The sequence below is a fragment of the Ovis aries genome, chromosome 16 (assembly GCF_016772045.2).
Source record: "Ovis aries strain OAR_USU_Benz2616 breed Rambouillet chromosome 16, ARS-UI_Ramb_v3.0, whole genome shotgun sequence".
Lineage (NCBI taxonomy): Eukaryota > Metazoa > Chordata > Mammalia > Artiodactyla > Bovidae > Ovis > Ovis aries.
This window is the reverse complement of record NC_056069.1, coordinates 14,825,472-14,840,435: the sequence shown is the minus strand read 5'-3', so window position 1 is coordinate 14,840,435 and position 14,964 is coordinate 14,825,472. Positions and strand designations below refer to the sequence as shown.

Here is a 14,964-nt window from a genome sequence, read left to right as displayed (position 1 = left end):
CTAACTTAATGGCACAATTTAAGATGATTACACTTTGAAGCATTATTTTGAATTGAAAGAAGGTTAACATATCTATAACTCTGGTCTAAGTTTAAGGGAACTTCAATAAGGATTTTTAAAAAAAAATCACTTTTGTCCTCTTTTTTTTTTTTTTTAATATACTGATAGGTTATATTTTATTTTATTTTTTTAATTTTTACTTTATTTTACTTTACAATACTGTATTGGTTTTGCCATACATTGACATGAATCTACCACGGGTGTATACAAGCTCCCAATCCTGAATCCCCCTCTCACCTCCCGCCCCATATCATTTCTCTGGATCATCCCCATGCACTAGCCCCAAGCATCCTGTATCCTGTTGTCCTCTTTCTTAAGCAGTGCATTACATTTCACTACTTGACCTAAGTTTCATGAGGACACAGGCTGTGACACTGTGTCCCCCACTGTGCCTATACCACAGTGGTGCTCAAAACACTTGCTCAAATAATGAAACCAACAGGGGCAGCAGGTCAACTCAGGATGCAGCTGTGTGTGGTAAAGGCCACCAGGGCTGACTCAGCTTATCAAGATGCCGAGGCAATCTACTGTGAAGACTGGACTTTCTCTGCTGGCCCCTTACACATTAATATTCTCCAAGATCCACCCACAGACCTTCCCTTCGCACTCTATACATTCCACCTGGGCAAAGACTTCCATTCCCCTGGCCTATTATAAGTGTGTGGATGACACCAAATTGTTCTTTGATTCTGTTTTCCTTCCTAAGCTACACATTTTCTCTCTTAGTGTCTATTAGATATTCTCATTCCATGACTACACCTCAAAAGACCCAACTGAACGCATCATCTCACTAAAAACTGCTCCTTCTCAGGTGCTGCCTGAAATAGCCCCACCCAACTGCCTATCGGTGAAACTCAGGTGTATCTCATTTCCAATCTTACTCACCTACCATGAATCAATCAGTGATTTCACCACCAGAAATATATCTCTAATCTATCTACTTCTCTTCTTTTTCACTGAGACCATCTGGTGAGGCATCATCATAACTTACCAGAGTTACTCTGAACTGGTGACTCTGCCTCCAAACTAGCTCTCCTCCAATCTACTGTGCAGCCATGATGCGCTTCCAAAATGTGAGTACATTTAAAAATCCTTAAATCTCTTCCAGTGGTCCTGAAGGAAACATCCAAACTCCTTCTCATGGCTTAAAACATCCTCTACGAATGGGAAATTGCCTTGTAATTATACTAAAACATGGCAAAATGGATAAGCACACAGGGTCCAGAGGAACGGCACTGACCCGTCACTTTCTAGCTGTCTCAACTACTCACTTGACTTCCCTGTCCCTCAGCATTCTGAACTGCAGCATGGAAATTGTAATACCTATCTCGCAGTGTGGGTGCCAATGTTAAATAAGAGAAAAATACAATGTTTGAGACAGCGTCTGACACATCTGACATGCAGCAAATGTTGAGTAAATATTAGCTACTGTTCTGTCTCCAGTCAATTTCTCACTTCTCTCTGTTTGTACTCTGAGTTCCATCCAAAGGGTACATCTTTCATTTCGTCTTCTCACACATTTCCTCTTTCTACATATCTAGTCCCTCTGGCTATAACTCCCCCTCCCACAATTCTTCAGGTCTCATCCTAAATGCCACATCCTCTGGAAGGTCCTTCTGAACTCTCCAGTTTCCTATTAGATGCCCTTTCTATGTGCTCCTCAAGGCTGTGTATGTTCCCTGTCATACCACTGTCTGACTTTCTAGTACTTTCTTTTCACTGCTAAATTGTAAGTCCTGTGCCAAGGGCAACTGTATTCCCGGGGCCTAGCACAGAGCCTAGCATGCAATATGCCTTTAATAAAAATTATCAGGTCTATGTCAATGACCCAGATAACCATGATGGTGTGATCATTCACTTGGAGCCAGACATCCTGCAATGCAAAGTCAAGTGGGCCTTATGAAGCATCACTACAAACAAAGCTAGTGGAGGTGTCAGAATTCCAGTTGAGCTATTTCAAATCCTAAAAAAATTATGCTGTTAAAGTGTTGCACTCAGTATGTCAGCAAATTTGGAAAATTCGGCAGTGGCCACAGGACTGGAAAAGGTCAGTTTTCATTCCAATCCGCAAAAAAGGCATGGCCAAAGAATGTTCAAGCTACCACACAATTGCACTGGTCTCACACACTAGCAAAGTAATGCTCAAAATTCTCCAAGCCAGGGTTCAACGTGCGTGAACTGAGAAATTCCAGATGGTCAAGTTGGATTTAGAAAAGGCAGAGGAACCAGAGATCAAATTGCCAAAATCCACTGGATCATAGAAAAAGAAAGAAAGTTCCAGAAAAATATCTACTTCTGCTTTATTGACTGCTAAAGCCTTTGACTATGTGGATCACAACAAACTGTGGAAAATTCTTTAAGAGATGGGAATATGAGACCACCTTACTTGCCTCCTAAGAAACCAATACACAGGTCAAGAAGCAATACTTAGAACCAGACATGGAACAGAATGGTTCAAAATTGGGAAAAGAATACATCAAGGCTGTATATTGTCATCCTGCTTATTTAACTTACGTGCAGAGTACATTATGCAAAATACTGGGATGGATGAAGTGCAAGCTGGAATCAAGACAGCCAGGAGAAATATCAATAATCTCAGATATGCAGATGACACCACCCTTATGGCAGAAAGCGAAGAACTAAACGGCCTCTTAATGATAGTGAAAAAGGAGAGTGAAAAGCTGGCTTAAAACTCAACATTGAAAAAAAGAAGATCATGGCATCTGGTCCCATCACTTCCTGGCAAACTGATGGGGAAACAATGGAAACAGTGACAGACTTTCTTTTCTTGGGCTCCAAAATCACTGCAGGTGGTGACTGCAGCCATGAAGTTAAAAGATGCTTGCTCCTTGGAAGAAAAGCTATGACCAACCTAGACAGCGTATTAAAAAGCAGAGACATTACTTTGCCAACAAAGGTCCATCTAGTCAAAGCTATGGTTTTTCCAGCAGTCATGTATGGATGTGAGAGTTAGGCTATAAAGAAAGCTGAGCACTGAAGAATTGAGGCTTTTGAACTGCAGTGTTGCAGAAGACTCTAGAGTGTCCCTTGGACTGCAACGAGATCAAACCAGTCAATGCTAAAAGAAATCAATCCTGAATATTCACTGGAAGTAATGAAGCTGATGCTGAAGCTCCAATACTCTGGGCACCGGATGCGAAGAACTGACTCATTGGAAAAGACCCTGATGCTGGGAAAGACTGAAGGTAGGAGAAGGGGATGACAGAGGATGAGATGGTTGGATGGCGTCACCAACTCGATGGACATGAGTTTGAGCAAGTTCCCAGAGTTGGTGATGGACAGGAAACCTGCATGCTGTAGTCTATGGGGTCACAAAGAGTCGAACACGACTGAACTGACAACAGTGCCCTGTGTGATCCTCCCAAAACTGCATTTGGTAGAACAGCACAACCTTCCCATGCATAACAGCTATGTGCAAAGCACAGTTCAGCAAAGGCTGCCACAGAACAAACGTGGTCAAATAATACTGGGGAGGGCAGGTTAAAACAAAGTTAGGGCTTCTGAACCACTGCACTTCTCAGCGTCTTTTCTAAGTACCGTGAATCTCCAAGTTGCATGGAGATCTCCAAGTTTGAGTGGGTGGAGGGGTGGTGGTGGTGTATATTTCTCAAAACAGCTCCTGCAAGGAGAACTGGAAGGAACCACAGGTATAAATCAACACATCTTTTTTTTTTTTTAACAGTTGCAGAAACAGGCCCAGGAGGGCAAAAAGAAGGGTTCAGGACCACACAGCTACTACATGTAAGAGGAAGAGAGAGAAGCGGAACCGCAGAGGCTCATTTCAGCCCTGACACTTCCAGTGCAAACAACGCCTTCGGCTACTTGGGTCCGCCAAGTGTTGCCACCTCAAATTTTATTTTCAAACCATACTAAAGTTGAGGTTAGTTTTTCTGGGCCAACTGCCTCCTAGGCCTACAGACAGGAGTCTGTCTCAAACACCCCTCCCCCACTCCGCCCTATATACACTTTCCCTGTAAGTCCGTTTTTGGCAGTGGGAGCTGGGCTGCTGCGGGGGAGATCGTTTCTTTCTTCTTTTCTTTCCTTTAGAGTTTATTTTTGGACTGTAAAATTTTTCTTGTAAACCAAACGAACCTGATCATTTTAACCTTCCACCCTTGGGCGGTACTCCTTACCCAGCGCACACTAACCTACCCTACCTACTCCCTCCCTCGCCCAAACCCCTGCGGTTGGTCTTTACCTGGAATTGCCATGGCGTTGGTAAGAGGGGTCGCAGAACCCCTAGGCTTTGGAGGGTTCTCTCGCTTCCCGCTGGTCGCGAGGACAACACCCAGCGAGGGGGCCGTGTTTCTCCCACCCGCGCCGCGCCACCCGGGTGACAGCAGGGGAAGGCCCTAAAAGCGCCTGGAGATTGCGGAACCAAGTGGCTGCTGATGCAGTTTCCGGGGGAATCGTATTGTACGCCACACACGGCGCGAACCATTACTGCCAGCTTCGAGGAGGTGAATGAGACCTGTACACGCGTGTAGTGAAGTAAACAACACCAAAACTTACGAACTGTTGTTTAAAAAATTGGAATACAAGTTAAATTCATCTATAGGAGTTTAATAGTCTCTTCTCAATTCCCTGGACGCCATTGGAATCCCCCTTTTCAGGATTAGCGGTGCTCGGGTCCAGGAGCAACATGGCGGCGTCCGTGAGGACCTAGGCTTGGGAAGAGCTAGTGTTTGGTGTGGTGCTACTGTCTTGCGGGATATTGACAGGCTGGAGCTTTCCGCGACTTGCCAATTTAAGGAAGCGTGTACCGATAGGTGGGCAGCTCTAGTTACCGGCGGTTTGCTCTCATCCCCATTTAGGAGCGGAGTTCTGAGCACTGACCGGAATGAGCAACATTTATATCCAGGAGCCTCCCACGAACGGGAAGGTGAGTCTCACCTAGGGTACCTGGGCTCCCCAAAGCGATATCTCATTGAATAAAGGAATTCTGGGGTTGTAGGGTTGGAAGGGATTACAAAAACTTTACCTCTGTCTCTGAGCAGGATTGCACTGAAAGCCACATGCTGGCACTTCTCAGCACATAATTGAAAAAGTCCTCAAGTGGAGATTTCTCCATCAACCAACCTCCTGGCCCTACTGTTCCTTGTTTTGCTTCAACCTAACTCTGCATGCGTTTTCTAGGGTCGTAGGTAAAAAGCCAGGTATGTTTTAAAAATTGACATTCTTTTGCTAAACTTGGAGATCGCGATTTCTCCATTTTTTCCACAATTCTATATTGACTGAATGCCTACTAGGCACCAGGTGCGGAGAATACGAAGATGGATGGATAAAACCTGTTGCTGCCCTGGAAGAGCTAATGGTTTTAGTTTTAGAGACAGGCAGGTAAACAAAAACCTAATAGTATGTTTGCGAGGTGTTCTAATGGACAGAGGAGCATCTGCTATGGTATTACTGAGAAGTTAGCAACTGGGAAAGTAGAGAAAGTCTTCGTGGACAAAGTATCTTTTGACCTGGGCTTTGTCAGCGAAACTGGGGAGTGGAAAGAAAAGCCAGCATTGTACCTATTATCACAGCTTAAGTTGAGTGAAATATACATGAAATAGTCATGCAAATTAGTGTATGCAAACTGTGTTAAACATTGTCCTTCTGAACAGAATTGGACTGAGAAAGAATATCAGGCATAGCCCAAGTTTTCCTTCAAAACCAGTTTGGAACTTTTTATAGCATAAAACCAGTTGAAGAATTGAAGCTTCAAAATTCTGTACCGTAGACAGCTTGGCAAGAATTTTGGCGTGGAGAACTCAGAGCAGTGCTATGTGACAACCTAGAGGGATGGGATGGGGTGGAAGGTGGGAGGTTCAAGAGGGAGGGCACACCTGTATATCTATGATTGATTCATGTTGACGTATGGCAGACACAATGTAAGCCAACACAATATTGTAAGGCAGTTATCCTTCAATTAAAAATAAAAAGAAAATAATTTTGGCCTGGAAAGAATTTAAAGCAGATGTAGTAAGTTTGCTTAATGAATGTTTGTTTAGTCATCTGTACTAAAAGGATTCAAAGATATTCCAAATAAATGGGACAAAATTTCTCTCTTTAAAGGGTAGTATCAACTTAGAAAGTACCCCTTGAAGAAATTTCCTGATCTACTGAAGATGAAATTTCCATGTATAATGATGATTTAATCTACATTTTATATTAACCCATATGTTTTAATCTTAAGAAACATTATCACAGTATTGTCTTACTTGTAAGCATTAAGAAAAAGAGCCACTGATACATGACAGAGTAGTTGTGGCCAAATGGAATGCATAGCCAGAGGAGGAGCAATGTACCTTCTTTTTTAATTCAGTAGCTTACCAATGAAAAGATTAAGAAAACCTGGTTAGAACCGTGACCCAACCATAATGTGGTTTTACCATATAAACTTACAAGTTTCCTGTTGTCAAAAATTTTTATAAAAATAATAATTACAACAATTATAGCTACCATATTTTGAGCATTTACTCTATCAGGTACTGTTCTGAGCAGTCTGTGTATAATAACTCATTTTGTCCTTACAGCGAACCTATGAAGATATTACTATCCCTATTTTTATTTTTTATTGAAGTATGGTATATGTGATATACATTATTAGCTTCATGTGTGCAACATGATTTAACATTTGAAACATTACAAAATGGTCACCACAATAAGTCTAGTTACCACTTGTCAGCATACGAAGTTAATGCTATTTTATCGACTGTATTCTCTATGCTGTACTTTTCATCCCCATGACTTACTTATTATGCAACTGAATGTTGGTACCTCTTGATTCCCTTCACCTATTCTACCCCTCACCTCCCACCCATTTTCACTGTTTCTCACCTCTGGCAACCACCAGACTATTTTCTGTATCTAAGTCTGGGTTTTATTTGTTTCTGTTTCAGAGTCCACATGTAAATGGAATCATGTGGTATTTATCTTTCTATGTCAGACTGAGTTCATTTAGCATAATACTCGTAAAGCTCCATCCATGTTGTGGCACAGGGCAATATTACTTTCTTTTTTATGGCTGAGTAGTATTCTGGTGTGTCTTCTTTATACTCATCCATCAGTGGACACTTAAGTTGTTTTCTTATGTTCAATTCAGTCACTCAGTCGTGTCCGACTCTTTGCGACCCCATGGATTGCAGCATGCCAGGTTTCCCTGTCTATCACCAACGCTGGGAACTTGCTCAAACTCATGTCCATCGAGTTGGTGATGCCATCCAACCATCTCATCCTCTGTTATCCCCTTCTCCTCCCTCTTTCAGTCTTTCCCAGCATCAGGGTCTTTTCCATTGAGTCAGTTCTTCACATCAGGTGGGCAAAGTATTGGAGCTTCAACTTCAGCATCAGTCCTTCAAATGAATATTCAGGACTGATTTCCTTTAGGACTGACTGCTTTGATCTCCTTGCAGTCCAAGGGACTCTGAACAGTCTTCTCCAACACCACAGTTCGAAAGCATCAATTTTTTGGCGCTCAGCTTTGTTTATATTCCAACTCTCACATCCATATGTGACTACTGGAAGAACCATAGCTTTGACTAGATGAATCTTTGTTGGCAAAGTGATATCTCTGCTTTTTAATATGCTGTCTAGGTTGATCATAGCTTTTCTTCCAAGGAGCAAGCGTCTTTTAATTTCATGGCTGCAGTCACCATCTGCAGTGATTTTGGAGCCCAAGAAAAGATTCTGTCACTGTTTCCATTGTTTCCCCATCAGTTTGCCAGGAAGTGATGGGACCAGATGCCATGATCTTTTTTTGAATGTTGAGTTTTAAGCCAGCGTTTTCTCTCTCCTCTTTCACTATCATCAAGAGGCTGTTTAGTTCTTCTTTGCCTTCTGTCATAAGGGTGGTGTCATCTGCATATCTAAGGTCACTGATACTTCTCCCGGCAGTCTTGATATGTGTGACCCACACAGTCAAAGACTTTAGCATAATCAACGAAGCAGAAGCAGAAGCAGGTGTTTTTCTGGAACTCTCTTGCTTTTTTGATGATCCAGTGGATGTTGGCAATTCGATATCTGGTTCCTCTGCCTTTTCTAAATCCAGCTTGACCATCTGGAAGTTCTTGATTCACTCACTGTTGAAGTCTGGCTTGGAGAATTTTGAGCATTACTTTGCTAGCTTTTGTAAATAATGCTGCAGTTAACATAGGGGTGCATATCTCTTTTCTAGTTAATGTCTTCTTTTTCTTTGGATAAATATTCAAAAGTAGAATTGCTGGTTAATATGGTAGTTCATTTTTAATTTTTTGAGTAACTTCCACAGTGTTTTCCATAGTGGCTGTGCCTATTTATATTCCCACCAACAGTTCACAGATGTTCCCTTCTTCCATATCTTTGCTAACACTTGTTATTTCTTTTTAATAATAACCATTCTGTTGGGTGTGAGATGATACCTCACTGTGGTTTTGATTTGCATTTACCTTATGATTAGTGATTTTGAGCATCTTTTCATGTGCCTGTTACCCATCTGTATGTCTTCTTTGGAAAAAATGTGTATTCAGATCCTTTTATGTGGTTTTTAAACACATTTTTTGTTACATATGTTATGGAAGTTCTCTTTATATTTTGGAGATTAACCCTTTATCAGATATATGATGTGCAGATATCTTCTCCCAATTCAGTAGGTTATGTTTTCATTTTGTTGATGGTTTCCTTTGCTGTGCAGAAGATTGTTCATATCGTCCCATTTGGTTATTTTTACCTTTGTTGCCCTTGCGTTTGAAATCTCATTAAAAAAAAAAAAAAAGCAATTTGCTAAGACCAGTACTATAGGCGCTTACTGCCTATCTTTTATTCTGGAATATTTATGGTTTCAGATTTTGCATTCAAGTCTTGAGTCCACTTTGAGTTTGTTTTTATATATAGTATATGATAGTGGTCTAGTTTCACTCTTTTACTTGCAGCTGTTCAGTTTTCCCAGGATAGATTTTTTTTTTTTTTTAGTTTTTTATTTTCTTAATTTTAAAATCTTTAATTCATACATGCGTTCCCAAACATGAACACCCCTCCCCCACCCAGGATAGATTTTTGAAGAGAGTACCTATCCCCATTATGCATTCTTGCCTCCATCAGTTCAGTTCAGTTGCTCAGTCGTGTCCGACTCTTTGCAACCCCATGAATCGCAGCACGCCAGGCCTCCCTGTTCATCACCATCTCCCGGAGTTCACTCAGACTCAAGTCCATCGAGTCCGTGATGCCATCCAGCCATCTCATCCTCTGTCATCCCCTTCTCCTCCTGCACCCAATCCGTCCCAGCATCAGAGTCTTTTCCAATGAGTCAACTCTTCTCATGAGGTGGCCAAAGTACTGGAGTTTCAGCTTTAGCATCATTCTTCCAAAGAAATTCCAGTGTTGATCTCCTTCAGAATGGACTGGTTGGATCTCCTTGCAGTCCAAGGGGCTCTCAAGAGTCTTCTCCAACATCACAGTTCAAAAGCATCAATTTTTTGGCACTCAGCCTTCTTCACAGTCCAACTCTCACATCCATACATGACCACTGGAAAAACCATAGCCTTGACTAGATGGACCTTAGTCGGCAAAGTAATGTCTCTGCTTTTGAATATGCTATCTAGGTTGGTCATAACTTTTCTTCCAAGGAGTAAGCATCTTTTAATTTCATGGCTGCAGTCACCATCTGCAGTGATTCTGGAGCCCAAAAAAATAAAGTCTGACACCGTTTCTACTGTTTCCCCATCTATTTCTCATGAAGTGATGGGACCGGATGCCATGATCTTTGTTTTCTGAATGTTGAGCTTTAAGCCAACTTTTTCACTCCCCTCTTTCACTTTCATCAAGAGGCTTTTTATCTCCTCTTCACTTTCTGCCATAAGGGTGGTGTCATCTGCCTATCTGAGGTTATTGATATTTCTCCCAGCAATCTTGATTCCAGCTTGTGTTTCTTCCACTCCAGCGTTTCTCATGATGTACTCTGCATATAAGTTAAATAAGCAGGGTGACATGGTAAACTAATTAACCATGAAAGTGTGGTCTTATTTCTGAGCTTTCCATTCTGTTCCATTGATCTATGCCTCTGTTTTTTACACCAATACTATTCTGTTTTGATTGCTATAGTTTTGTAGTATAATTTGAAATTAGGGAGCATGATACCTCTGGATTTGTTATTCTTTCTCAAGCTTTCTTTGTCCATTTGGGGTCTTTTGTGGTTCCATACAAATTTTAGGATTATTTGTCCTAGTTCTGTGAAAAATGCCATTGGAGTTTTGATAGGGATTACACTAAATGTATAGATTATTTGGGTAGTATGGACTTCTTTTTTCCTTTTACTTTCTGGCCTTTATTTTTGTTGTTGTTGTTGTTGATTTATTTTTTCTAATTGATTTATTTATTTTAATTGGAGGCTAATTACTTTACAATAATGTAGTGGGTTTTGCCATACATCGACATGAATCAGCCTCAGGTGCACATGTGTTCCCCATCCAGAACATCCCTCCCAGCTCCCTCCCCATCCTATCCCCCAGGGTCATCCCAGGGCACCAGCCCTGAGCACCCTATCTCATACATTGAACCTGGACCGGTGATCCACTTCACATATGATAATATACATGTTTCAATGCTACCCTCTCAAATCATCCCACTCTCTCCCTCTCCCACAGAGTCCAAAAGACTGTTCTTTACATCTGTGTCTCCTTTGCTGTCTCGTATATAGGGTCATTGATACCATCTTTCTAAATTCCATATATATGCGTTAGTATACTAATTAGTATTTTTCTTTCTGACTTACTGCATTCTGTATAATAGGTTCTAGTTTCATCTGCCTTGTTAGAACTGATTCAAATGCATTCTTTTTAATGGCTGAGTAATATTCCATTGTGTATATGTAGCTTTCTTCACAGAAGGCAATGGCAACCCACTCCAGTACTCTTGCCTGGAAAATCCCATGGGCGGAGTAGCCTGGAAGGCTGCAGTCCATGGGGTCGCTGAGGATTGGACACGACTGAGTGACTACTTTCACTTTTCACTTTCCTGCATCGGAGAAGGAAGTGGCAGCCCACTCCAGTGTTCCTGCCTGGAGATTCCCAGGGATGGGGGAGCCTGGTGGGCTGCCGTCTATGCGGTCGCACAGAGTCGGACACGACTGAAGTGACTTAGCAGTAGCAGCAGTTTTCTTATCCATTCATGTGCTGATGGACATCTAGGTTGCTTCCATGTCCTGGCTATTATAAACAGTGCTGCAGTGAACATTGGGGTACATGTGTCTCTTTCAATTCTGGTTGCCTCAGTGTGTATGCCCAGCAGTGAGATTTCTGGGTCATCTGGCAGTTCTATTTCCAGTTTTTTAAGGAATCTCCACACTGATCTCCATAGTGGCTGTACTAGTTTGCATTCCCACCAACAGTGTAAGAGGGCTGCCTTTTCTCTGCACTCTTTCCAGGATATTGTTTGTAGACTTTTTGATAGCAGCCATTCTGACTATTGTGAGATGTACCTCATTGTGGTTTTGATTTGCATTTCTCTGTTAATGAATGATGTTGAGCATCTTTTCATGTATTTGTTAGCCATCTGTATGTCTTCTTTGGAGAAATGTCTGCTTAGTTCTTTGGCCCATTTTTTGATTGGGTTGTTTATTTTTCTGGAATTGAGCTGCAGGAGTTGCTTATATATTTTTGAGATTAATTCTTTGTCAGTTGCTTCTTTTGCCAGTATTTTCTCTCATTCTGAAGGCTGGCTTTTCAGCTTGCTTATAGTTTCCTTTGTTGTGCAAAAGCTTTTAAGTTTAATTAGGTCTCATTTGTTTATTTTCGCTTTTATTTCCATTACTCTGGGAGGTGGGTCACAGAGGATACTGCTGTGATTTATGTCAGAGAGTGTTTTGCCTATATTTTTCTCTAGCAGTTTTATACTTTCTGGTTTTACACTTAGATCTTTAATTTATTTTGAGTTTATTTTTGTGTATGGTGTTAGAAAGTGTTCTAGTTTCATTCCTTTACAAGTGGTTGACCAGTTTTCCCAGCACCACTTGTTAAAGAGATTGTCTTTTCTCCAGTATATATTCTTGTCTCCTGTGTCAAAGATAGGTGTCCATAGGTGCGTGGATTTATCTCTGGGCTTTCTGTTTTATTCCATTGATCTATATTTCTGTCTTTGTGTCAGAACCATACTGTCTTGATGACTGTAGCTTTATAGTAGAGCCTGAAGTCAGGCAGGTTGATTCCTCCGGTTCCATTCTTCTTTCTCAAGATTGCTTTGGCTATTCGAGGTTTTTTGTATTTCCATACAAATTGTGAATTTATTTGTTTTAGTTCTGTGAAAAATACCATTGGTAGCTTGATAGGGATTACATTGAATCTATAAATTGCTTTGGGTAGTATCCTCATTTTCACTATATTGATTTTTCTGATCCATGAACATGGTATATTTCTCTTTCTGTGTGATCTTTGATTTCTTTAACCAGTGTTTTATAGTTTTCTATATATAGGTCTTTTGTTTCTTTAGGTAGATTTACTCCTAAGTATTTTATTCTTTTCATTGCAGTGGTAAATGGAATTGTTTCCTTCATTTCTCTTTCTGTTTTCTCCTTGTTAGTGTATAGGAATGCAAGGGATCTCTCTGTGTTAACTTTATATCCTGCAACTTTACTATGTTCATTGATTAGCTCTAGTAATTTTGTTTTGTGGTGTCTTTGATTTTGGTATCAGGATAATGCTAGCTTTGTTAAATTAGTTTAAGAAGGATAGATATTTACTCTTTGAATGTTTGGTAGAATTCATCAGTGAAGCCATCTGATCCTGTGCTTTTGTTGGCAGTTTTTGATTACTGATTCGATCTCTTTACTAGTAATCTATTTAGATTTTCTATTTTTTCATGATTCAGTCATGGAAGATTGTATGTTTTTAGTAATTTTTCCATTTTTTTCTAGGTTGTCCAATTTGTTGGCATATAATTGTTCAGAGTATCTCTGTGCTCCTTTCTATTTGTATGGTATCAGTTGTAATTTCTTTTTCATTTCTAATTTTACTTATTTGAGCCCTCTTTTTCTTTGTGAGTGTAGCTAAAGTTTTGTCAGTTTTGTTTATCTTTTCAAAGAGCTAGCCATTAGCTTCATTGATCTTGTCTATTGTTTTTTAGTTTCTAAATCATTTATACTGTGTTCTTTATTATTTCCTTTCTTCTACCAACCCTTGACTTCATTTGTTCATCTTTTTCTAGTTCATCTAGGTGTAAAGTTAGATTGTTTTAGATTGTCTTGTTTCTTGAGTTTGGCCCGTATTGCTATGACCTTCTCTCTTAGAAACACTTTTGTTGTACCCCATAAGGTTTGGTATGTGGTATTTCTGTCCCTAGGTATCTTTTTTTCTTTGATTTCTTTAATGATCCATTGGTTGTTCAGTTAATTTTTTTTTTTAACTGAAGTATAGTTGATGTACAATGTTGTGTTAGTTTCAGGTATACAGCAAACTGATGCACTTATGCATATAACAGCAAGCCTCTTAGCATTTTTCCAACAGCATTTGTTCACTTTGTGTCTTTGGGTCACATTTGGGTAATTCTTGCAACATTTTAAGCCCCCCACCAGTGAAAAGATTATGATTCACTAAAGGCTTACATGTAGATTGGCAGTTTTTAATAATAAAGTATTTAAAAATTAAGGTTTGCACTTTGTCTTTTCAGACATAATGCTGTTGCATACAGTGTAGAGTAAACATAACTTCTGTATGCACTGAGAAACCAAAGACTTTATGTGGCTCACTTTTTTGCAATATTCACTTCGTTGTAGTGGTGGGAAACCAAACCTGTGATGTCTCAGAGGTGTGCCTGCATATGCTTATATGCAAAGCAATATGTGAGTGCTTTTGACTTAGGCATTGTTCTCTACTCAAATCATTTGTGACCAGGGTAACTTGGAGATTTATTTTGCAACATGTGATGGTGCCCTAGAGTTTGATGGACGTTTTTTTTCCAGCATAGTATGGAATTTATGGAGGACTTTGTGGAGGCAGTATGGTGAGATAGAAGAAGCATGGGCTTTGCATTAGAAAGCCTTTGGTTTAAGTGTGTTCACTGTAGACCCTGGATAAATTGACTTTGTCTGAATCTCTGATTCTTCATAAATAAAATAAGAATAATGATACCTACCTTGCAGATGAGGATCAAGTGAGATAGGATATATAAAGTGTCTGGCACAGAAGCTGGCACATGGGAGGCACTCAACAAATACCCCCTTCTTTTTGTAGAGAAAGTGTAAGGATTGAGAAAATCATGCACCTTAGTACTTTTGGTTCTTTTATATTTCTTTAAGGGTTCAGTTCAGTTCAGTTCAGTCGGTCAGTTGTGTCCAACTCTTTGCGACCCCATGAATCGCAGCACGCCAGGCCTCCCTGTCCATCACCATCTCCTGGAGTTCACTCAGACTCACGTTCATTGAGTCCGTGATGCCATCCAGCCATCTCATCCTCTGCCGTCCCCTTCTCCTCCTGCCCCCAATCTCTTCAGCATCAGAGTCTTTTCCAATGAGTCAGCTCTTCTCATGAGGTGGCCAAAGTACTGGAGCTTCAGCTTTAGCATCATTCCTTCCAAAGAATACCCAGGACTGATCTCCTTCAGAATGGACTTGTTGGATCTCCTTGCAGTCCAAGGGACCCTCAAGAGTCTTCTCTAACACCACAGTTGAAACGCATCAATTCTTCGGCGCTCAGCCTTCTTCACAGTCCAACTCTCGCATCCATACATGACCACAGGAAAACCATAGCCTTGACTAGACGGACCTTAGTCGGTAAAGTAATGTCTCTGCTTTTGAATATACTATCTAGGTTGGTCATAACTTTTAAAAATCTACTACAGTATAGATTTTTTGGGGCTCCAAAATCACTGCAGATGGTGATTGCAGCCATGAAATTAAAAAACGCTTACTCTTTGGAAGGAAAGTTATGACCA

At 40.6% G+C, this 14,964-nt stretch overlaps 2 protein-coding genes across 15 annotated transcripts in view; one reads left to right on the top strand and one right to left on the bottom strand.

Annotated features, from left to right (window-relative positions):
* The window catches only part of SREK1IP1 (SREK1 interacting protein 1), a 35,289-nt gene extending 30,844 nt beyond the window's left edge, over positions 1-4,445 (bottom strand). For all 4 annotated transcript variants that reach the window (XM_004016940.4, XM_060400400.1, XM_042233753.1 and 1 more), the window contains exon 1: positions 4,280-4,445. In XM_004016940.4, the coding sequence (XP_004016989.1) occupies positions 4,280-4,292 (13 nt within the window). In that variant the 5' untranslated portion in view covers positions 4,293-4,445. The remainder of the gene's footprint in view (positions 1-4,279) is intronic.
* Positions 4,446-4,714: 269 nt separating this feature from the next.
* CWC27 (CWC27 spliceosome associated cyclophilin) overlaps positions 4,715-14,964 on the top strand; it is a 273,447-nt gene continuing 263,197 nt past the window's right edge. For all 11 annotated transcript variants that reach the window (XR_009596753.1, XR_006056495.1, XR_006056496.1 and 8 more), the window contains exon 1: positions 4,715-4,963. Coding sequence is in view for 5 of the 11 variants with exons in the window: in XM_060400398.1 (XP_060256381.1) it covers positions 4,922-4,963 (42 nt within the window). In the remaining 6 variants the exon portion in view is untranslated. The remainder of the gene's footprint in view (positions 4,964-14,964) is intronic.